General features: G+C 39.2%; 1 protein-coding gene across 5 annotated transcripts in view; it reads right to left on the minus strand.

Annotated features, from left to right (window-relative positions):
* Positions 1–24,880, minus strand: part of DENND3 (DENN domain containing 3) — a 70,368-nt gene that overhangs the window by 36,957 nt on the left and 8,531 nt on the right. For 2 of the 5 annotated variants that reach the window (XM_073330017.2, XM_073330018.1), the window contains 8 exons: positions 24,072–24,187; positions 23,432–23,571; positions 12,893–13,004; positions 11,608–11,727; positions 9,985–10,203; positions 7,139–7,260; positions 5,931–6,086; positions 1,956–2,052 (listed from right to left, as the gene is read on the minus strand). In XM_073330017.2, the coding sequence (XP_073186118.1) occupies positions 1,956–2,052; positions 5,931–6,086; positions 7,139–7,260; positions 9,985–10,203; positions 11,608–11,727; positions 12,893–13,004; positions 23,432–23,571; positions 24,072–24,187 (1,082 nt within the window). Of the gene's footprint in view, positions 1–1,955; positions 2,053–5,930; positions 6,087–7,138; positions 7,261–9,984; positions 10,204–11,607; positions 11,728–12,892; positions 13,005–17,890; positions 18,121–23,431; positions 23,572–24,071; positions 24,188–24,880 lie in introns of those variants that run through there. The other 3 variants (XM_073330019.2, XM_073330020.1, XM_073330021.2) reach the window with 3 other exon arrangements.

The following is a 24,880-nucleotide window of genomic DNA, read 5'->3' on the forward strand; positions in this document are numbered from 1 at the left end:
ACTAAAATTACCAGGTGGTCGATTCCAATTCAAAATACATTGCTCTATATACAGTATTTCTAATGCACTTGTCAAAGTGGCATCTAAGCAGCAATTCTGGGAATTTTATTTATATATATTTGTAACTTTATTTTCCCACTAGATGGCATGCTATATTGACAACTGGGTTTATTAAGATAACAGGTAGCAGCAACTGAACCAACTGCCCTTTTAACATAATGCTTGGTATTACTGGCCACTTTGTTAAATGCGGTGCTCCAATTTTAATTTTGTTGTAAATGAAGATATCATTAGGCTATTTAGCATTTAAGAAAATAAAGTCATTTGATTTTATTTTGGTAAATTGAGGACTTAGATGGCACAAATCCTCAAAGCAACCTGAAGATGTAAAGCATACACACACACGTCAATTTTAGTTCTTCACTTACTAATATTTCATTTACAATGAAGTATTAGAAATTATACAAACTTTTTTTTAAAAAACAATTCATTGTACACAACATTTTTTATGGCTTTGAAATTTCTTTAAACATTTTAAAATAAACATTTTAAGCTGTCTTGAGGAAATATTCCTGATTAGAAATATTAGTGGATTGTTTCATGATTTGTACATTTTTTCCTTATTCTGTTTGCTATGCATATTTTGCACAATAAAAATCTTTCCAAAATAAAAAAATTATCCTACCATAGATTTGGTAGTTTGTCCTATTAAATCTGCATGAACATTAGTATAGTCTACAGAATAGATTTAAGTAAAATGAGTTAGTGTTTTGACCCATTTCCTTCAACCTTGGGCATCTTCTAGAAATAGAACATTCAAAAATATTCTACTTGTGATTTTGAGTAGCGAACTCAAAAAGCTTCATTATCTAGTCGAGGTGAAAACTAATTATTACAATCTATTAGTGGTAGTGATCTAATTTCTTCGCAAGATGCAGAGTGCAGCTTCTGGAGAACCAACTGTCTAAGTAGCAATATTATAATAAATGAAGCTTTTGTAAATTTTGTAAGTGCACTTGTGATCTTACTCCTTCTGAGGAGTGAATCTGAAATGGCAGATAGGATTTTGGATGCTCCCACTCCCTCAAACTCTCCTACTTGGTCCCATACGCATTCAACTCTTCTTAAAGCGACATTACTGTAAAAAAGGAGTAGATTAAAAATAAACGAAAAATCCTGTATTCCTTTGCTTTTGTCATTTTAAATAGGAATTGCCATAGTGGGTCACATCAGGGGTCCACCTAATCCAGAATCCTGTCTCCAGCAGTGGTGAGAACTAGCTCCTTCAGAGGAGCATGCAAAAAATTCTGAAGTAGACAGTTATGGAATAACCTGCCCATCGAGAAACCATCTTTTCAACCCTCAGTAGTTCGAGGTTGATTTACACAGTGAAACATGAGGATTTATATTTCTTCCAAACTTTGGGAAGCGTTTTTTTTGTTTGTTTGTTTTTTAATCTAATCCCTAAAATTTTTAAATGCATCTTCCAGAGGTTTAGCTGCAAAATTGACTTTACCATCAATATAAATCATTGTGTGTAAAACCCTTGAAGCCAGTTCAAAAATATAAGGATTAATTTTCCCAGACTATAAATTACTGTGGCTCACTTAGGGCAAAATTCACCCCTTTTCAGCAAAAGATCTATGCCCACTTGAGTCCTATTTTGAAGCCTTAGCTGTGACTTCAGTCTCATGCTGGCCATTTGCAAAAGGAAAATTTCACTTTGAAAAAAATGTTTCATTTGCACCTGAGGAAGAGAGACAAAAATAATTTCAGAGAACAATATGCTACCATAGTTGTCTGTATATTTTTAATTAAAATCTAGTCAATGTGTTATGAAAACTAGTAGCTTATACAATATAGTCCAAATTTCAATAATTTAATGTGGGGTGTTTTGTAATAATAATAAAATAATAAGCTAACAGGCGATTAGAATAAACCAAGGATGTAATTACCTTTTTGTAAAATGGCTGATCCCCATGTGCCCTTGTTTTCAGAAACTCTTCACTATTAAACACTCTGTGTTCATAATTTAGATGGTCCTTGACCTCCCTGTTAATAAAGGGCAGGTTAGAAGTCTGGAGACTTTGTAAAGAGATGCATTTTTGCAGTGAACCACTGGTACTAATAGAACCATACTGCAGTGCGAGAAGGCAGGTCCTGTTTTCTGAACAATTTTTAAATCACTGAATTAAAGAAAATTAATGTAGAATCTTATCTACGATCACTGACATTTTCCATCAGCAAATCCATTGAGACACATTGGGGTCAACGTCAATATCTGAATTACCGTGCAGTACCATCTGCTTATTAATGTAATAATTTAGGCCCCAATCCTGCAACTATGTGTGTGTGGGGACAGACCCATGAAGCCATCAAGAACCCCACTTTGGGGCACCATACAGACAAAAAGATCTGCCTGTGCAGATCTAACTGCAGGATCAGGGCCTTATTTGGTGCCATTACATTGCAAGGTATTTGATCATTTGTAATGTTTTGTGTGCACATCCAGCTGCAATGTCCACTAAGTCTAGCCATAAAACCAGCTTTGCTGATAACCATGTTAAGCAAAAGAAATTTAATTCAGAAAAGAGGAGACAGGAAAAAAGGGAGAACTGGTTAAACAAAAAAAAGCAAGCATCTATATTTTAGCATATATATTATGGCAGAAAGTACAGGCTCTTCTCTTTCCCTTGCAAACCAGGAGTTAATAGCAACTTATGTGCTCCAGAAAGAGGCCAAAAAAGCAAGTTACTCTAGAAACAGGAAGGAGAGATTGACTGCGAGAAGGCTGCTCTCTGAACCAAGGGCTATGGGTAAAAAACATGAGGTTACTTACCCTAGACATATGCATATCATGGTGGCTGAAATAAGGGATCTGTTTTGTTATTATATAATAATTACTGATTCATATTGAGTAACAAGGATGAACTGAATTTTCAGGAAGGATTTGAATGAAGATGGTAATGGTATGGTGAACCAAATTTGGGACAACATACCTAAAGATGACGTTCACTCCTGTGCAGAGAGCCAGTACAAGACCTATGTACCACAAGTCTCAAGGCTCAAGTATGATTAAAATATGGTTTAAAATGGTGCCTAGATTTTGGTTTGGCCCTCTGCACAACTGTAAATTCCACTCACTATGTATAAAGTAAAGGAGTACTTGTGGCACCTTAGAGACTAACCAATTTATTTGAGCATGAGCTTTCGTGAGCTGATGCATCCGATGAAGTGAGCTGTAGCTCACGAAAGCTCATGCTCAAATAAATTGGTTAGTCTCTAAGGTGCCACAAGTACTCCTTTACTTTTTGCAAAGACAGACTAACACGGCTGTTACTCTGAAACCTGTCACTATGTATAAACATAGCGGTTGTGGGAGAAGCAGACAAACATGGCAAATGGAGTGTGGCAATTTTGTCTAGAAGTGTTTGCAGAATCTTGCAAGAGTTATCAGTATGTTTGCTGCTCTTTATGATTTTTCATAAGGACTAAAAATGCCTAGGTCTGTTCAGTCATAGATCTCAAGGTACTATCTAAGGAATGGGTAGATGATATCAGCCTGTTTCACAGATGGAAGAAGTGACTTGCTTGATGTCACACACCTAATCACTGGCAGAGCTCGATTAAAATCCAAGACTCAACTGCCCAGTTCTGCGTACGGTCCAATGGACCATACTGCCTCCGATTGAGCCATAAAATCACTGATTGATGGTATTATCTTAACCGTATTATTGCAGCTTAAATATTCATATGAATTTAGAAAAATGGTGGTTAATAAAAGGATATAAACCTACATTATTTAGGGGTGTGGGTTTTTTTTTTTGTTTTTTTTTAAAAGGATAAAACCTCTGCATACAGAAATACAAGACACTTTATTGAGAATAAAAACAGACAGTTTGAGCTGGAAACAGAAATTTCATCAACAAAGATTTACTTTCCTTCATTCCTGGACTCTGGTAGATAGAGCATTAGAAGACAGAAGAGACATTGCTGGAAAAAAGAACAAAAAAGAGAAAGTTTGAAGGAAAAAAGGAAGAAAGATGGCAACCCCATTTGCAGAATGCTAATATGATCTAGAATTAAAATCTGTTATCTATTTAGAGACAAAGCATTTTTGTAGCCAAGTATTTAATGTAATTTTAAGAGTTAAACTTGTCAGATAGCAAAGTATATTTCACCTAATATTTATTTTGAGTGTATAACAGTCAATAGTAAAAGCTCAGCAAATCTCACACTGGCAGCATATCAGATTCCTCAGACTCATTAGAAAAACCATTTTTTCCTTCTCCAGACTATGTCAGTATCTACTAAGTGGCAATCAAGTACCAGTAAGCCAGCTACCTGGAATTGAACAAATGCCGTAGGGGTGAGCTCAAATAGTCTTAACACGTCAATTTACATTTATTACTGGGACGGAGCTATATGCCGACACTCCCCTCATTAGTGTACTGTTCCATTTATCTCACAATGTGCTACATTAGCAACCATCACAAATATATCATTTGAATTTAACAAACTCCCTCACTGGAGCCTGCAGAATCATCAAACCTTCAGTATTTTTATTCCTTTGTATAAAGCTAAAATATCATGATAAATCCACCTGTAAACCATGGAGCTCTCCCACTGGTAAATCTAGATTTACAGAATCTGTGTTCTTTCTCCGTTCTGTCCTCTATTTTCTTGTAGGACCTGGGCACTAGAAGTGACACCTCTCCAAACACACACAAACCTATGGACGTCCCACATGAATGGGATGTTCAGTAAATGTTCCGAGCATGCTGAGGTACTATATGAATATTAGTGTATTGGGTTAGGGTCTCAGAACCAGAAGAGCTGGAGCAGTTGGGCAAATACCTGAGAGGAAAAGAAGAATGTGCCTCTGGTCCAAGCGATTAAGATACTCAGAAAATCTGGGAGAGGACCTGACAAGTACATTTTACTAATTCTGAAACAATCTGTTTCTGCTCAAACCTACACAACCTTGCATTAATAAAGTAAGATTGAGGGAACTAAAGGGAAATTTGAGATTTTCCAGAAATGTAAAGGCAAATTACAATAGATTTCTGGGGCAAAGATTTATGAAAGTGACTGAAACCAACAAGAAAAATCAAAGCCAAGTTGACTGCGTTCTTTCATCCGCTTATGAGAAAATGAAACAAACGTATTAGTACTTTGATTGCCATCAATATGGCTCATGCCATCTGTAACCACACTACAAAGCACTTTAATAACTTTTCATTTCCTGTTTGTGTTCTTACGCTTTAAATTTCACATGGTTGGGAGAGCAGACTCGTGACACTTCGTATTGTCTGTTATGTGTCAAGGGGCTGCAAAGATCAATCACCGCATCTGAACTCACGTGCACAATGGCAGAGACATACAGAGCTAAAGGGTCACAAACAATAAGAACAATCAGTTCTGCATTGTGCCCACTGGCTATGTCTATACAATCCCTTTTCCCTAAGCATATTTTTATTCTTCCTTACGACCCTTGCAGAGTCTGCAGGTCTAAAAGGCACTGTCACTACTTCTGTGACTATTAGTGCTATTTATACTGAACCATAATCTACTCTCAAATCTGGGGCATTTGGGCTACATCTCTCTTCCTGGTGTTTTTACATGAAATGACAGGGAGTTTAAAACAAGAATTTTAAGTTCCTCAGGACATAACAAAATACCATGAACTCTTTATCTGAAGTTATAGATAACAACGAAACTATACCCAAATATGTGAACTGCTAAAATTTTACCACTGGCCACTGTACTAAGCTAGCAAAAAAATTCTTATCAGTGTCCTTCAACAGATCTAGAGATTTTTCACAGTATCTTAAAAAAAAAATAGCAACATAATATTCTCAGAGATAGAGTAGGTGTGGATGTTAACTGGTACTAGGGCTTTATGGCATACAACCAATATCATCACCCACCTGAAGATGTTGACAATTAACTGCAAAGTAATCTGCTGAACTTTAGTATTCAGTTTTTGCTGCCAAGCCCTCCTGCGCATTTGTAGTTCAATGAAGTCTGTACTGGAGCTGAGGTGACAGAGTTCTAGATCATAATGCAACTGAAGGCTCTCAACTCTAGAAAAGAAAAAATTAATGAGTTATCCCTTAAAAACAAGGGGTTGTTTGTTTTTTAAAAATAAAGAGAAACTTGCATCTTACCCTACTTTCAACTAAAGAAATTACAAGATTTTAATTGCAAGTGTTGCTATAAAGCCAGTAACATTTCTTGTGAAGCCTACTCGTAATAAAACATGGAACTTTGGACATCTCCAATGTACATACTCCCTGGAAACATTCTTGTGTGGTATGGGCAATATTTGACTTCTAATAAGTCAGCAATGACGGCATTACACCTTAAGTGGGGTGGCCATTATCTGGCTTGCCAGGGGAAGGGGTATACCGGGGGGGTGGGGGGGGTTTAGAGAGGTGCAGAAGCAGAACAGGTCAGCAAGGCAACATTGACTCATCCCCAGGAACCGGAAGGGCAGGGACCTGATAAAGGACAAGCCCTCCCTGCACCAGGAAGAAGTGTTTGTTAAAGGAACAGAATAGGACAGGTTCAGGATGCCTATGACCAGCTCAGTAGGGAGCCAAACCCCCCTCCCCCACATCCTTTATAGCCCACCTTAACCCTCATTTGATGGGGTGTGGGGGAAGAGGATGTTAAGGTTCCAGCAGCAGGTTGGCTAGGGACCAAAATGGAAAAGGTGGGGGGAGAGGGGTAGAAAGGGTTTGATGAAAGCCCCCAGGTAGATATTTAAAGAATTATGGAGTTACCTACATTGTGAGCTTTTATGTGCTGGGTAGTGATAAATTTTTGGCCTAATTAAACCATACCCAGTGTCTCCTATTCTTCTTCCAGTATAGATGGATCACGATTATGGAATACCAACATTAGTAACCGTAAGGAAAGGAGCATTACATTGATCAGATAATAAAGAAAGGATACTGTGGTTGTGTTTATGATATATGCACTGTAACTGTATAAAGCTACCTGTACAAAAAGTCCAATTTGCCCTTGCCCAGTCTGGTGTTCTTATTTATGTGAAGTAAACAAAATCTGTTATAAAGAGTTTTCCATGGGACTTATCCTACTTAGGGCATGAACCACTCAGGTTTCTTTTTACCTTTTTATAAATGTTTCTGCTGCTTGTGAAGGGACATCTGGAATTACAGCCTCATCTACAGATGATTTTGAATGTGTAATGTCTCCATTATCAATGTTGATTAGAATTAAATCTTCAGCTTCCTTTGTAAAAACAAACGTGTTAATGATTAAATATAAATAATGTTGATAAAATATTTATTTCCTCTTGATGTAGCCTGCAGACACTTAAATATAAAATGAGTTACTCCAGCACAGTGATCGCTCTTAACTTGTTAGGAATGTATTGTAATTTATAACCAAAAAGGGATGGTTCTGTTTTAACTTGGTCTTTTGGAGGACTGAGACAACTACACAATTATTTTCAATATAAATGAATCTCACATTAATTTATTAGGATTTCAAAGAAAAAATACACAGATTTGGAGATCTAATATTCTCTCCATGTAGTATTAATGAATAAGTCCATAAATCCTCCACACATCAACATATATGTACAAGCTGTAACAGCTGGAAATTTCCTGCATATCAGGGATAAACCTTTCTGAATTAAGTTAAACACCTTTGGGGGTCCATTGTATTAAAAATGCATTTGTTTATGTGTTATTGTGAGATTGCATGTAACTTCTCTTGAAGGAAGGGGGATTTGGGAGTAATGGAAAGTTACCAAAAGGCAGAACAAGAAGAAGGTGACCCCAGCAGGACACTATAAAGGGACTCATGTAGGGAACTAGGGGAAAGTGACATCTTGCACCAGAATAAGATGAGGGAGGCTACTGCATGGGCAGGATAGGCAAGGGGGTGAAAAACCCTGCTTGCCTGCCTGATGGAACACAGATAATCTGCCGTTCCCCCCCCCCGCCCCCCCATGGACTCCCAAGGGAATGGTGAGCTAGTGAGGGACATTGCCTTTAGGATGTAAAAAGTCCCAGACTGTGGCACATGCGTACCACTCATGTGGAAGGCATATAGGGACAAATACTAGGTCTCTGCCCTGTGAGTGAGCATAGGGACCTTGAGATTGGGTCTGTGGCTGGATTCTGTTCAGACTCCAGAAGCTTACCACCCCCTAGGAATCCAGAGCAGCAGAATTTTGGACTCCCCTCAAATAAACCCTAGTGGGTGGCCAGGAAGGGACACAACAGGATCTGTGAGACAAGATACAAGTACCTTTTTTTTTTTTTTTTTAATCACCTCAGAATAGTCCTTATTCAGTTTTCATACTGAAAATAACTGGAGAAATAAATGAATGTGTGTAAAGTTCTGAATTCATAAATCTATTTGCAAGGTCAAGGACTACATAATTCAGATTATAATGCAGTGTACATAAAAAAACTTCAAAGTGACACTGAGATAAGAATATTTTTTAATTGTACTTGTGTTCGTTGCACCAACCTACACTATGTAGACTGAAAATATTTTTTACTACAATTTACTTTCACAGGTTAAAATGTTTGGTTTTGCATTTTACTGATCCTGGACAAGACTAGACTGATTAATTTGGTTTAGTCATATTCATTAATCTCATATCTACTAGCACAATGCTGTTGTGTTTGGGTTTCCAACGCTGCAAAGGAATGTCTCTCTCAGGCTTTGTCTATACTGGCACTTAATCGGCAAAACTTGTGTCATTCAGGGGCGTTAAAAAAAAAAAACAAACAAAAAAACCCCACACTCCACGCACCCCCAAATGACAAAAGTTTTACTGACAAAAAGCGCCAGTGTGAACAGTGCTTTGTGGGCAGGAGCACTCTCCTGCCAACAAAGCCACTGCCACTTGTGGGGGGCGGAAGTTTTTGGTTGGCAGGAGAGCGCTCTCCTGCTAATGAACAGCAGTTACACTGCGCGCTGTAGCACAGCCATGTCACTGAAAGCCTCATAGCGTGGCCAGACAGACAGTCACACACCCTCCAACAAATGTAAAACGCTAAATTTTGGGCCCAAACTATCTGACAGTGTCACTTTGAGCAACTGAAGTTTTATTTGTCACTGACAATGCTCTTTATATATCAACCTACAAAACACTTGTTAAAATATTAAAATTCAAAGAGAAGAAGAAAACTATGAATCCAATTCTGAAATCCCATTCTAAAAACGCACTTTTATATTGCTAAAGTCAAAGTGTTAAAAATGGCAGGTTTCAGAGTAACAGCCGTGTTAGTCTGTATTCGCAAAAAGAAAAGGAGGACTTGTGGCACCTTAGAGACTAACCAATTTATTTAAGCATAAGCTTTCGTGAGCTACAGCTGCATCCAATGAAGTGAGCTGTAGCTCACGAAAGCTTATGCTCAAATAAATTGGTTAGTCTCTAAGGTGCCACAAGTGTTAAAAATGTAAATCTGGAAATCCATCATGACAAAGAATTAGGAATTTGAGGCCCATGTACTGCACAAAAATATTAAGCATTTTCAAAGCTGTGCTTGGTGCTGCAGAGAAACAAGCAAAGATATGTGCCCTCCCTGAAAAATTGACAGTGTGAGGGCCTGATACTGCAATCACATACATACGTGCAAAACGTTATCGACAGGAAAATTCCCACTGGCTTCAATGGGACTACTCATGTGCATAAATTACATCTGAGCATACATTTGCAGGATTGGGACCCAAATCTGACATCACATAACAAACAACTATCATAGACCACGCTGGGGAAGGAGAAGACAGACTAGAGTTATAAGAATACAAACAAAAAAATTTTTTTAATCCACTCAATAACTAAATGATGGTTCTGCTGAAGTTAAAAAAAATTTTGTAGGAAATCTGGCAAAAATTTGTTTTAAAGAGGGACTGAATTGAGGCAAGGGAGGTGACTTACTAAACAGACCTAGGGAAAAGCAACAGCAAGAGTGGGAATGTTCTATGACAAACCTGGCTAACTTCTTCAAAATGATCAATGTGACATCCCATAAGAAAAGATGTTGGGGCCATTACAAAATCCAGCATCTGACGAGATAGAATAGGTACAAAAGTGTGTTGCCATTGAATAGGATGAAGGTACAACATGAAGCATTCAGCTATGAGTGTTAGCAGGGCCCAGTCAGAAGAGAAGAAAACAATCCTCTGCTCAGTTAAGATGCAAGTTATAATCTGGAAACAATGATGAAAATGATGAATATTAGTAATAACACTTGTTACATAGAGCAAGTTCTATAAAAAGCATCTCCAAGCACTTTACAATTTAAGGTTCACCTTCAGGGGATCAGTGTTACAGTAATACATATTTTACACATTGATAAACTGAGACAAAGACAAGTTAAAGGATTCTTACACAGCCAGAGTGCTAGGAATAAAAACTGGGGTGAAATACTGGCTCCACTGACGTCAATGAAAGTTATATGCCATTACTTCAGTGGAACCAAGATTTCTTCTCAGGAGTCCTGTCTATCAGTCCACTGGCTCTAGCCACAAGACTACAACGTAAGAGGCCTTTATAGCACTCAAATTAAAGGGATAAGAAGCAAAACCAGACACTGTTGAAACACACAAATGTACCACATAAATTTTAGAGTAAAGGGCCACAAATTGTTAAGCTTGTATGGGCTCTAGAAGGAGGTGATCATGCACAACATTTTCAAATGGGAAGGCTGGCTGTGCATCAAATGCATGCAGACAAATACACGACATAGTGGGCATGGCTAAAAAAAATAAGCCAACACTACCTATTTTCAGAACTGAGATGCAAACTAGGAACAAACCAAAGGCACAGATGAAACAAGGATCCAATCAGCCCTTCAGTTCAAAAGGGAAATCAGCTGAGGGGGACAATGGTGATGTATTAAGAAAATAAGAAGGGCTGCTGGCAGGACATTGTCTTGCCTTTCTTCATTAATTACATTCGACAAATATAATGGTGGCACCTGTTGCAGCTCCATTGTTATGGCTGGCTGAGTTTTGCATGTAAAACAGACTGAATTCTCTGCTATGTATGATAAAAACAGCGTATACTCCTCAAAATTATAGCACTTACTGTTTTAGTATGGAATGAATTTTATGAGAGTTTACAAGTAAATCTGTTATTTAGTTTAGGAGTTTTAACAATTGGTCCTTTAAGAAATTTAGCACCTGGTGTTAGACCATGAAGGAAAAAGAACAATCAAGCTAATGTATCTTTAAAATCAGTTTAATCTAATCTGGACCCCAAAACACAAAAATGCCTTAATCAGAAACATTTATTGCATGGTGTTACTACATAGAGTTAAATTGTTTGAGTGCCCTAAATGTGCATTTCCATGTATTTTAATATATTCGGATTTATTTTAACTTTAACCTTAGCTCTGAATTTCCTGTGTTTACAAGTGCACGATTTGGGGATAATTACATCTCTGTAATGTATTTAACCCTAAATTACTGATATGTATTCTCAACCCGGACTCCATCTTGCAGATTTTTTTCTGGGAACAACAAGAAAAGAATCAAGGTAACACAAGCAAAAAAAAAAAAAAAGGTGACACTTTACAGAATCCTCTTTAAAGTTTTTTTTTTTGTTTTTACCTGTAGCACCTGTTCTGGTTTGAAACACAGTAATGGAAGATGAAGATCCAAGTCAATAATTGGGCTGTCTGGATCCTCCCGTGATGGAAAGACTATCTGTAGTGGTTTCATATTAAATATCTGTAGTAACACATGTTTTTCAATTAATTTTTAAATGAAGAAATGGTCCCATAGAACATGAAATTTTAAATCCCAATTCTAATAAAATATTACGGTTATCTGACAGAAAATTATATAAATAAATAAAAGCACAGAACCTAACATTTTGCTTTATGTACAAAAGATAATTGCAGTACTGGAAGTATTAAACTCAATAATAACAATCTCCATAAAGATTTATAAAGCACTTTGTGTTTCCTTTCAGTCTAGTAAGAGATTTTAGATACTGAAACAGATATTAAAATTGAGGAAATGAAATACCTTTTTACACAAAATTATAAAAAGTATTTTGATATAATCATAATCATCTTTAATGGACTCTTGTCAATTATGTCTATTGTAAGTTTAGTCTAACTGCATTGTGTCTTTCTAGGCTACCTCTGCCTTTATCAGAGCAATCTGTCTGGATCCACCTGCTTTATTATCTAATATTTTTTCTCCAATTCTAACTGAGAAACTTTACCAAAACATAATTTGTAATTTCACTGCTTGCTGATTACAACTTAAAGTGTAGACCAGCTTATAATAATTGATTTGATATAAATAAGGTTAATAATTAAGAGCTGAATCATGCCATTTAGACAACCCACAGAAGGAACTGTGGAGAGCTGAACCATTCCAAAAGCAGCCTCTTGAAGCTCCCAGGTGCACATAGGGAGAATACACCCCTTTTTACAGTGCATCTATATATGGACCCCGTTACTGTAGTATCAGAGAGCCTCACACTCTTTAATGTATTTATTCCTCCAACACCCCTGTAACATAGGGAAGTACTGTCCTCATTTTGCAGATGGGGAAATTGAAGCTAAGTGATTTGCCCAAGGTCACACAAAACATCTGTTGTTTCAATTCCCTGCTCTGCCACATCTCCCAAGTACTAGACTAGCACTCTAAAAATTCAAAAACGCTTCCTCTCCTCACTACCCTATCTGCTGTGTACCATGTGTCCATTAGAAAACAGGGTAAGAGCAGTCTGTGCCCCAGGAGCACAGGTACTACTTCAGTGGCATCACATTGGCATTAAAACTGGTGTTACAGAATATGCCCCATTTTACACAAACAGCACACTTAGTATTATATAGTAGGTAATGTTAAAATAATTATGAAATTGAGCTTCACTAATTACCAAGTGGAGTGTTCCTGGTGGAGGACTGGGTATTAAAGATAATTTTGCTGCAAATTCTTTTATACGATCATCAACGTCTAAATCCCTGCGAGGTGTCAGATGTACCAGTAAGCTGAAATTAAAGTATGTCAAATATTTTTTTAAAATGTAACATGTAAAGAGGCTAAAAAATAAACTCTTCCTTGATACCTTAAAACTAAAAAAAAACTGTTGGGATGGATAAAAGTATTATTGCAACTATTTAACCTCTGGTTTATTAGATAATTTAGAGGCTCCAACTGATTTTAACAATGTTGCTGTGTATGAAGCTGCTCCTTCATATCTTTCACACACAAGTTTATTTATTCTTCATGTGTGCACGTCTGTCAAAATGTTTCTATTTTAGGAGTTGAACTTCTTCGCCACTTCAAAACCAGAGAAGGCTGAAGCTTATTGGAAATTAGCCCGTTTTTACAGGCTTACACGCACTATTCAGTTATAAATTAAAAATACACAATCCAAAAAAAGCGTTACTACTGCAGCATTACAACTGAGCAATTAAATGCACGTCAAACTCAGAAGTTTAATTTCCTAAATCAGTGCACAAATGTACAGTAGTGCAATAAATGACCATTAAAATGTGTGCTTCAACGTGCATGCATTGTAGCAAAAAATTAACTATAAGAAGTTAGAACTTTGAATTTCCTAACTTTTGTGCTCATATAAATTGTCAATTTTAAATTACATCAGATTTTTTTTTAAAAATGCTTTGGTTCATTTTTTGTACGTAAATATGCTATTGTGTTTTGCCTGTGAAAATAAGTTCAGACACTGTTGTCAGCTCCAATTCATACCACAACATTATCATATTTTCAATGCAATAGTTGTTGTGATTGTGTCTAACTTGGGATTTAAGCTCCATGTGGAAGTGATCATTTCTTTCCCTATGTTTACACACTGCCTAGGAAACAGACAGAGCTTCACAGAGCACAATAATGAACTGGAGACCACCAGCTGTGCCCCACAATCAGAGAATGTGGATCCTGATCAGCCACTAGGAGACATAGACAAATAGGTAAGAGTTTATTCCAGCCAATAACTGGAGGAGTCACATCACAGAGAGGTTCTACTTTCAGTGCTGGAAGTCCTTTCTGACAAACTACAAGGTTACGTAATGACAGTCTAAAATTTCTCTGAAATATTTGGTACGATACCTAGGAAAAATCCAGTATTGGGACAAAGGAAATTTCCTAAACACAAGATATAATCGGACTTTACCTTTCTTAGCATTGAGCCAGCCATTGAGGAGTCTCATACAGCCATCTAATTTTTCAAAAGTGACTAGTAATTTTGGGTACATTTTTGGTTGTCCAAATTGAAACACCAGAGAGGCCCGACTTCCAGAAGGTGGGGGTTCAATGTTTTCTGAAACTCATACCTCTTCAAGGCATCTCAAGTCTGCCACTTAAAAGTTACCCAAAATTACTAGTCACTTTTGAAAAGTTAGACCAATGTTCTCTCCTGAACAGAAATCTATATAGATTATCTGGCCAATAGCTTCAAAATTCACTCCTAGTTTGGCCCCTCCTTTCAGATGATGACAACTCTTCCCTATCAAAGCAACAGTGATCCAATTTTTTCCCCCATGATTTTCCCATCTCTTCTCCTGACCTCAACCTCCAACCCCACTTTCTGGCCCCATCCCTTCAGCCAGGAAAGACTAAGGGCTTGTCTACACTGGCACTTTACAGCGCTGCAACTTTCTCGCTCAGGGATGTGAAAAAACACGCCCCTGAGCGCAGCAAGTTTCAGCGCTGTAAAGCACCAGTGTAGACAGTGCACAAGCGCTGGGAGCTGCACCCCTCATGGAGGTTTTTTTGTTGTGGTGGGTTTTTTTGTTTTTTGTTTTTTATTTGAGAGCACTGGGAGAGCTCTCTTCCAGCGCTCTGCCATGACTACACAAGCCACGTTAAAGGATCATGGCCTGAAAAAGTGTGTCCAGAATTTCATGAGAAGGGAGGGGAGCCAGCTGTGCTACCTTATCAGGTTTAGGCATCCAGCGGAATAGGAACTAGTAGCAGTTGCCTGTATTTAGATGAAGAGATTTGGAAGACTCAGTTGCCCAGAAATCCCTGCTGAAACCACATGACTGGTATTAAGGACACACTGCACCTGCAGGCTTGCTAGCAGCGAGCTCTCTCTCATTTACTCTTTCTCAGCAGCCAGCTACTGAAAGCTGCATCCAGAATTGCTGGCTGTACTGCAGAACCTGAGCTGTTGTGGAATTGTGTGAACAACCAGGAGACTATCCTCTGTATCTGGGGAGACCTTGTCGGTTTGGGTGGTGTGGTATGAAAGTCCTCATGCTAGAGACAGCATCTCATCACAGACTAATCAAGGAGACGACCAGGGAGCTTGTACGAAAATGCAATTGCCTGTTTATAGTTGATGGCTGTCGTTTTATAACTGGGATTACCACCAACTACCACTGTATCAATTTTAACCTGCTCTATATAAAAGTGTCTCACTCCTATTATCTGGACTGCCTCTGCTAATTCAGAGATAACTAGTGCCACCTTTGAACTCCTGTTCATCACACCCACAATCACAAAAAGTGTCTGGGGTTTTAAAACTACAAGGGAGCACACACCCTGAAGGTGCTGATGGTGAGTGTTCTTGTGTACGTTTAATGGGTTTTGGAGTTTTATTTAACATAAGTCTGTTGCACTGAGTAGCAGTTAAGTTTACTTTCACGTTTATAAGTCGCCACCATTAGCTGCCACCTACTATTACCTTGTCACCGTTGCTACGGTAGGTACCTATTTTATTCTGTTGCACTGTCATTGTATTTTGCTATATTACTTTTAAGTAAAGCTGCTCACGGATCCAACTTGCCTATTGCATCGTTTAGGCAAGAGAGAGAGTTGTTCCTGGAAGCTACCAAGGTACCCTACCAGAGTTATATAGTGCTTATTCAGATGGAGGCACAGCCAACTGACAGGTTTCAGAGTAACAGCTGTGTTAGTCTGTATTTGCAAAAAGAAAAGGAGGACTTGTGGCACCTTAGAGACTAACCCATTTATTTGAGCATGAGCTTTCGTGAGCTACAGCTCACTTCATCGGATGCATACTGTGGAGACTGCAGAAGACATTATATACGCAGAGACCATGAAACAAAACCTCCTCCCATCCCACTCTCCTGCTGGTAATAGCTTATCTAAAGTGATCATCAAGTTGGGCCATTTCCAGCACAAATCCTGTGTTAGAGAACAACTATTTGTTCCTCTAACAAATCCTGGATTTGTGCTGGAAATGGCCCAACTTGATGATCACTTTAGATAAGCTATTACCAGCAGGAGAGTGGGATGGGAGGAGGTTTTGTTTCATGGTCTCTGCGTATATAATCTCTTCTGCAGTCTCCACAGTATGCATCCGATGAAGTGAGCTGTAGCTCACGAAAGCTCATGCTCAAATAAATTGGTTAGTCTCTAAGGTGCCACAAGTACTCCTTTTCTTTTTGCACAGCCAACTGTCATCCTTTCTATAAGCAGAGAGCTGCTGCAGATAGGTGGACTGAATATTCCCACCTACCCAACACCGCTGCTAGGACCTCCCCAGGATTTTCATGATCCTTAAGAATATCAGACTCACAAGCAAGACATGAGCACTTGTCAGCTTCCAGGTGATCCATGAGGGAAGAGAAGGATACAGCTACTTATAGACTATGATCAAGTCACCACTTAACTATCTTTGTTAAACTGAACAGACGGAGCTCCTTGCGTCTTTCACTAATATCTGCAACAGACATTACCAGCACAGTGAGAAGGCCAGTGAGTGGTCTGAGGCATAAACAGTACCTTACCATGTCCAATAAATCATATGTCACAATTAGTCTGGTTAAATCCTGACATTTGCATCAAGAAGGGAAAATGTACAAAAGGAAAGGGACAGACAACTTTAAACAGAACTGCGCCTATTAATATACTATTACAGTATCTGATAGTGATGCCTTGGAAAAAAGCCTGCCCGACGGAAATGAGCTGTGGGAACAAAAAATATACTTCAAGCAAAGAGATTACAAAGGAGTGTACAGGTTCTCTAACACTATTAACTAAGCATGATTTACTTTAGAAATTTTTCAGAAAGGAAGGCCTTCTAACAGCATCTTTGGGCTGGCTCACAAATAGCTCATAACCTTCTGTAGAACAGACTTAGAGACATGTTGAGAGAGAGAGAGAGAGAGAGAGAGAGAATGTTCATCCATCCAAGATGGGGATTCACCCAGAAATGGGTTGTTGCCACCAACTAAAAGATGTTTTTCAGTTTAGCTGGAGAGTAGTAGAACTTGAGGCCTAGGGACGAGCGTACTAGACTAGACCTCACGAGATCTGGGTTCTATTCCTGCTTATACGTGACCCTAGGCCAGTCATTTCATCTCTCTGTGCCTCAGTTTCATTAACTGTAAAATGGAGAAGATACTGATCTTTGTAAAGCCCTTGAGATCTACTGATGAAAAGTATTATTACTGATGTGTGTCAGGACATGGATAGCATACAAAACACACTGGAATGGAAATACCTGTTCAATACTCCAGAAACCCTTAACTTTTTGAAAAGAGCTATACTCCTGTAGATTAATCCAACAGCAACAATGTTTTGTAACGGTCCAGACTCTCAATTGTTTGCATTGGAGACAGAATCACACACTCCCAGTCTCCCTTTCAGTTTGTTCTGGCACTGGAATCACCAGCACTGCCCATTTGTAATGTAACAAGTATTTGTAACATTAAGATCAATCATATAGAATATAAAGATCTTGATTGTTCTGACGGAAATTTGCAAATCAGTAATGTGACGCAAGGTACACACCAGGATTTAATGTATCCAATTACAAAATATGAACATGTCTCAGATTAAAATAAATTAGCTGGGACAAGAACAAGTTGTAATTTCTACTACTGGCTTCTCTTTGACTTATGTTAGGAACTTGAGCTGAATGCCAAAAAAAAGATAAAAATACCTTAGAGGTATCATGAATGAATAAAAATATCAATCCCACTTCGGGCCAAATCCTGTTCCCTGGAGGTGCTGGAGCATGGGAACTGTGCACAGGACTGTTCTGGGAGAACTAGAATCTTTTGCCCCCCTGAAGCTGCAGAGCGGAATAAGTAGCAGCAAGAGACACCTTCCTGCCCCCAGAACTATCTTCATTCCAACTTTCAAAGTCCTGTTCAAGTCAGTGTGTTAGAGCTATTCTAAAAAAAAAAAAAAAAAAGAATACGTTGGAAAAAATTGTTAGCGGACTTAAGATAGAGGATAATACTGTTCCTCCATAACAATGATACTGAGATCTAAGTGGTTCAGAAACCAAATTAGTGACCAGCATTGCCCAAAAGAGCCACCGTAGCGTGAGTTTCATTGTTTCATTTACTATTTTTATTTATATATTATTCTCACAGCAAAATGACTGACCAAGTGTTATTATTTTTATCAACTACAATTGGTTAAGAACATAGTAATAAGCATCCTGATTGGTTAATAATTAAATCACACAGTATTTTAATATCACATGCTGCAAAGAGCCTCGGGGACCCATTAAAGAGCCACTTGCAGCTCCCGAGCCTCAGTCTGAGTATCACTGCTCTATAACAACAAAAGGCCCAAAAGAGAGAGTCTGCACTCTTTGTATACTACAACCGATGCTTTGTGGGGATTTTTACTGGTCTAGCATTCTTGGGGAATGGGAAGAGCCTGGCTGATGGATCTGCAGCTACATGGATCCATCAGCCAAACTGCGCTCTGCGATAGGAATTAGGGAAATCATGGGTAGTAGAGGCTGCTGCATGAGACTTAACATAGCCAAATCTGAGTACCCAACTGCTTAAAAATAAAATAAAATAAATAAATAAAAATCAGACTGAAGGCTGAAGTTAGAGATTGCTAATATTCCACCTACACTGAGCATGCTCCCCAGCTCTTTGCTTCAACCTGCCACACAGAATTAAGCTTTCAGTTTCAAAGCAGATAAAATGGACAGAGGTGAATGCTTTCCCCACATCAAAATATTCTCTTTCCTTGTGGATAATGCAGCGAGCTAAAAGCCAGGAGAATGCAAGATCTAAACTTACCTACTAACTAGTGTTTCATGAGGAAACTGACATGATTATATTTAGAGCTGGGTGAAACTTTCTTTACTTCTGCTACACTGCACAGATGGGCCAGTGATAGCCTTTTGTTGACTGTATCCAAGGTCTCTGAAAGGTTTTGTTTTATCATAATGGGTGTTTGTCCAATAGAGAAGCCAGTCTCTGCTCTGTCCATTCTGAAGCATCAGTAAGAGGTTTAAGATTATTAACATGCGAAACCATGCTCTGATGCATCCCTAGCCTCTGTCTGTCAGAAGCTGGGAATGGGAGACAGGGATGGATCACTTGATGATTATCTGTTCATTTCCTCTGAAGACAGGATACTGGGCTAGATGGATTATTGGTCTGATCCAGTATGGCCATTCTTATGTTCGGTCTTTATGAATGACTATAAATTAGCAAAAAGAAAAGGAGTACTTGTGGCACCTTAGAGACTAACAAATTTATTTGAGCATAAGCTTCCCTGAGCTACAGCTCACTTCATCGGATGCATTCAGTATTTGCCACTGAATGCATCCGATGAAGTGAGCTGTAGCTCATGAAAGCTTATGCTCAAATAAATTTGTTAGTCTCTAAGGTGCCACAAGTACTCCTTTTCTTTTTGCGAATAGACTAACACGGCTGCTACTCTGAAACCTATAAATTAGCATTATGATGGACAATGAATAATCATTGGGCCAGGGAAAGTGAGCGAGTGACTATTTAGCCTGGTGGTTTGGTTAGGGTACTCACCCAGAGTGTGGAAGATATAGGTTCAAGTCCCCCCTTCAATGACTATTTATTTATAAATGGAACAGCTTCACGAGGAGCGACTGACAGAGCCCTGTTCCACAATATCGCACATAACCCAGTGGTTAGGGCACTGGCTTGCAATGTGGAAGACCCAAGTTCAGACCCATTCTCCACATAAGGCAGAGGGGTTAACTGAACCTGGTGACCCACAACCTGGGTGAGTTTTCTAACCACTAGCCTAAAGCTTTAAGGGATTCCTCCACAACCTTTTGTTTTTGTTTTTTTTGGGGGGGGGGGGGGCGGGGAAGAGAAAAGAGAGATAAGAACTATTCAGCAAATTCATGAATAGGTTCTTGGAATTTGAGACTTAGCATTCGTTGAAAACAGCAGAAACTCGTTTTTTCGTTTAGATTATTACAGCAGGCCTACAACTGTAAGTTATTCAGCACTGTACAAATGTAAAGAGAGTACCTGCCCTAAGGAGCTTACAATCCACTTCAGACACAAGCATATACAAATTAAACAGGTTGAAGATGAAAATATGAAAACTTGAGATGGTAGCCCACACAATAAATTGAGGCTACAGTAGTTAACAAAACAGTTTCCCAAGTTACACCCCATCTCTTGGCCCACCGCTAAAGTTGAAGTATTTTAAGAAGTTTTAGGAAGTAGCTTATTAGTCTCACTGTTAGGCCTTCAAAACAGTGTAATTTGGAACTAAATCATAGAATCATAGAATATCAGGGTTGGAAGGGACCCCAGAAGGTCTAGTCCAACCCCCTGCTCGAAGCAGGACCAATTCCCAGTTAAATCATCCCAGCCAGGGCTTTGTCAAGCCTGACCTTACAAACCTCTAAGGAAGGAGATTCTACCACCTCCCTAGGTAACGCATTCCAGTGTTTCACCACCCTCTTAGTGAAAAAGTTTTTCCTAATATCCAATCTAAACCTCCCCCACTGCAACTTGAGACCATTACTCCTCGTTCTGTCATCTGCTACCATTGAGAACAGTCTAGAGCCATCCTCTTTGGAACCCCCTTTCAGGTAGTTGAAAGCAGCTATCAAATCCCCCCTCATTCTTCTCTTCTGCAGGCTAAACAATCCCAGCTCCCTCAGCCTCTCCTCATAACTCATGTGTTCCAGTCCCCTAATCATTTTTGTTGCCCTTCGCTGGACTCTCTCCAATCTATCCACATCCTTCTTGAAGTGTGGGGCCCAAAACTGGACACAGTACTCCAGATGAGGCCTCACCAATGTCGAATAGAGGGGAACGATCACATCCCTCGATCTGCTCGCTATGCCCCTACTTATACATCCCAAAATGCCATTGGCCTTCTTGGCAACAAGGGCACACTGCTGACTCATATCCAGCTTCTCGTCCACTGTCACCCCTAGGTCCTTTTCCGCAGAACTGCTGCCTAGCCATTCGGCCCCTAGTCTGTAGCGGTGCATTGGATTCTTCCATCCTAAGTGCAGGACCCTCCACTTATCCTTGTTGAACCTCATCAGATTTCTTTTGGCCCAATCCTCCAATTTGTCTAGGTCCTTCTGTATCCTATCCCTGCCCTCCAGCGTATCTACCACTCCTCCCAGTTTAGTATCATCCGCAAATTTGCTGAGAGTGCAATCCACACCATCCTCCAGATCATTTATGAAGATATTGAACAAAACCGGCCCCAGGACCGACCCTTGGGGCACTCCACTTGATACCGGCTGCCAGCTAGACATGGAGCCATTGATCACTACCCGTTGAGCCCGACAATCTAGCCAGCTTTCTACCCACCTTATAGTGCATTCATCCAGCCCATACTTCCTTAACTTGCTGACAAGAATACTGTGGGAGACCGTCTCAAAAGCTTTGCTAAAGTCAAGAAACAATACATCCACTGCTTTCCCTTCATCCACAGAACCAGTAATCTCATCATAAAAGGCGATTAGATTAGTCAGGCATGACCTTCCCTTGGTGAATCCATGCTGGCTGTTCCTGATCACTTTCCTCTCATGCAAGTGCTTCAGGATTGATTCTTTGAGGACCTGCTCCATGATTTTTCCAGGGACTGAGGTGAGGCTGACTGGCCTGTAGTTCCCAGGATCCTCCTTCTTCCCTTTTTTAAAGATTGGCACTACATTAGCCTTTTTCCAGTCATCCGGGACTTCCCCGGTTCGCCACGAGTTTTCAAAGATAATGGCCAATGGCTCTGCAATCACAGCCGCCAATTCCTTCAGCACTCTCGGATGCAACTCGTCCGGCCCCATGGACTTGTGCAAGTCCAGCTTTTCTAAATAGTCCCTAACCACCTCTATCTCCACAGAGGGCTGGCCATCTCTTCCCCATTTTGTGATGCCCAGCGCAGCAGTCTGGGAGCTGACCTTGTTAGTGAAAACAGAGGCAAAAAAAGCATTGAGTACATTAGCTTTTTCCACATCCTCTGTCACTAGGTTGCCTCCCTCATTCAGTAAGGGGCCCACACTTTCCTTGGCTTTCTTCTTGTTGCCAACATACCTGAAGAAACCCTTCTTGTTACTCTTGACATCTCTTGCTAGCTGCAGCTCCAGGTGCGATTTGGCCCTCCTGATATGATTCCTACATGCCCGAGCAATATTTTTATACTCTTCCCTAGTCATATGTCCAAACTTCCACTTCTTGTAAGCTTCTTTTTTATGTTTAAGATCCGCTAGGATTTCACCATTAAGCCAAGCTGGTCACCTGCCATATTTACTATTCTTTCGACTCATCGGGATGGTTTGTCCCTGTAACCTCAACAGGGATTCCTTGAAATACAGCCAGCTCTCCTGGACTCCTTTCCCCTTCAAGTTAGTCCCCCAGGGGATCCTGGCCATCCGTTCCCTGAGGGAGTCGAAGTCTGCTTTCCTGAAGTCCAGGGTCCGTATCCTGCTGCTTACATTTCTTCCCTGCGTCAGGATCCTGAACTCAACCAACTCATGGTCACTGCCTCCCAGATTCCCATCCACTTTTGCTTCCCCCACTAATTCTACCCGGTTTGTAAGCAGCAGGTCAAGAAAAGCGCCCCCCCTAGTTGGCTCCTCTAGCACTTGCACCAGGAAATTGTCCCCTACGCTTTCCAAAAACTTCCTGGATTGTCTATGCACCACTGTATTGCTCTCCCAGCAGATATCAGGAAATTAAAGTCACCCATGAATCCCATAAATCCTCCTAATTTGCCTCTGGACTATCAGAATCCAAGTAATCATGTATTCCTTCACATGGAGTGGCTAGGTCACCTTATTCCACAGTGTGCCTCACCAATTACAGACAAGTTTACTTATCCTCTTTGTGAAACTTATTCTGTTCACAGTGAAGTGTTTTAAAATTTCCCCCAAATAGAGAGACCTGTAGAGTTTGAGATCTTTCAGGGAGAATCTAGATAAATCTGTATTAGAAATCAGTCCCCTGCAGATATTAATTTTGCATAGCCAAATAAAAATTGCAAAGAACATTGGAATTTCTTTGAAACTGCATTTCTATTTTGTTACTGTCCAGGGGGCTTTTGTTTTAATTTTGTTTTTTCCCTGCCTCATGCCATAATCACTTTTAACAAACTCCAGTTTTATTGTCACTCAAACATTCCCACTACATTGTCAAATTTTGACAATTCATACATAAAGGACTGACTGTAAATGTATTTGCAGCAGAAGCATAAATGATAGAACAGTAATACTTACCAAGAAAGACAGTCCTTAAGGGCATTAAAATATGGATATCTGGATATGACACAAATAGCAAATGGTACGAACCAGCCAAAAGCTTTAGTAGTCCGCACAGATTCCCTGTGGGCTTGCCCATTTGAAGAGATATAACCATCCTATAAGAAAGCTACATATTAATATTGTGATGTTACTCATGAAATTATGGTTGGTATTTTTGAGGGAACCGAAGCAAGTTAGACACCCAACTCCCATTGAGATTTGGGCATCTAACTCCCTTAGACTCCTTTAAAAAAATCTCAGTTTGTAAAGATTAGATCCACCTGCTAAAAGCAAGTTATTTGCACTATGAACATCTACCAAAAACACTGAGTATATTACTCACAAACATTAATGTACCTAAAAATATTCTTAAGGCCAAATTTTGCTCTCAGATACTCCAGCACCATTTCCACTGAATTCTATGGGAACTGCGCTTGAGTATATGGGCACAATATTGCATTAAGTGCAGAGTACTACTCTTAAAGAGTTGTTCCAGATTGGTATCAAAATATACAAATATCCAATAACTTATGTGAGGCATCCAATTAAGTACATATTATTAAAATGTATTACCTAATATTTAAGTTTTATTAAAAGTGTAAATTAAAAAACATACTTGAATAGGTTGGTAATACTGTGCAACAACACCATAGGTTCTGTTACCACAGACATCTGTGAAGACCAGAAAATGAATGTGATCCTCTTTTGATTCAGAAGTTATGTAAAGTCCTCCTGCAAATAAGACAAGTACTTTTCAAAACACATTACTGAAAAATAGTTTTTTTTAATCACGCAGCTTGCATTGCTATAGTTACAGCAAGTATTATGAGACTTGTTACTTTACTTCCACTGTAATGCTTCATTTTAAAGAGATTATAGCACACCTACATACATAATTCACTTGATCTGAAATTGTTATACAACATCTTAAGCCATACACAAATTTCACTGGACAAGTGAAAACACTACACGGCTCATTTTGTATTTGTGACATGCCAAAAACATATCACAAAGTCGAGCTGATGGACTTCTGCCTATGTTTTTTTTTTTTTTTTTTTTTTTTTTTTTTAAAAGAGCCTTTTGGGAAATGGTCTCTATTTTAGGGACATCCTAATATATATAGTATTGGAGTGGGAAAGGGTATTCATTCATATTTAAAAGGGTATTTTCTCCAACCTAAAGGCAGAGAAGAGGAGAGACGAGATGACAGCCTTAAAAATACCATAATATATAGGAAAGTAGAAAAATTTGATTATAAGCTCTCTTGGGCAGGGAGCGTCTCTCTGTTCTGTACTTGTACAGGCCCTGGCACAATGGAGTCCTACTCCATGAGTGGGGTTTCGTGGTACTATGATAATACAAATAAAAAAAGTTAACCTGTCAATATCCATAAACAGCAGCAATAAGGGAAGAGGTATTATTATA

Source organism: Lepidochelys kempii, chromosome 2 (assembly GCF_965140285.1).
Source record: "Lepidochelys kempii isolate rLepKem1 chromosome 2, rLepKem1.hap1, whole genome shotgun sequence".
NCBI classification, from domain to species: domain Eukaryota; kingdom Metazoa; phylum Chordata; order Testudines; family Cheloniidae; genus Lepidochelys; species Lepidochelys kempii.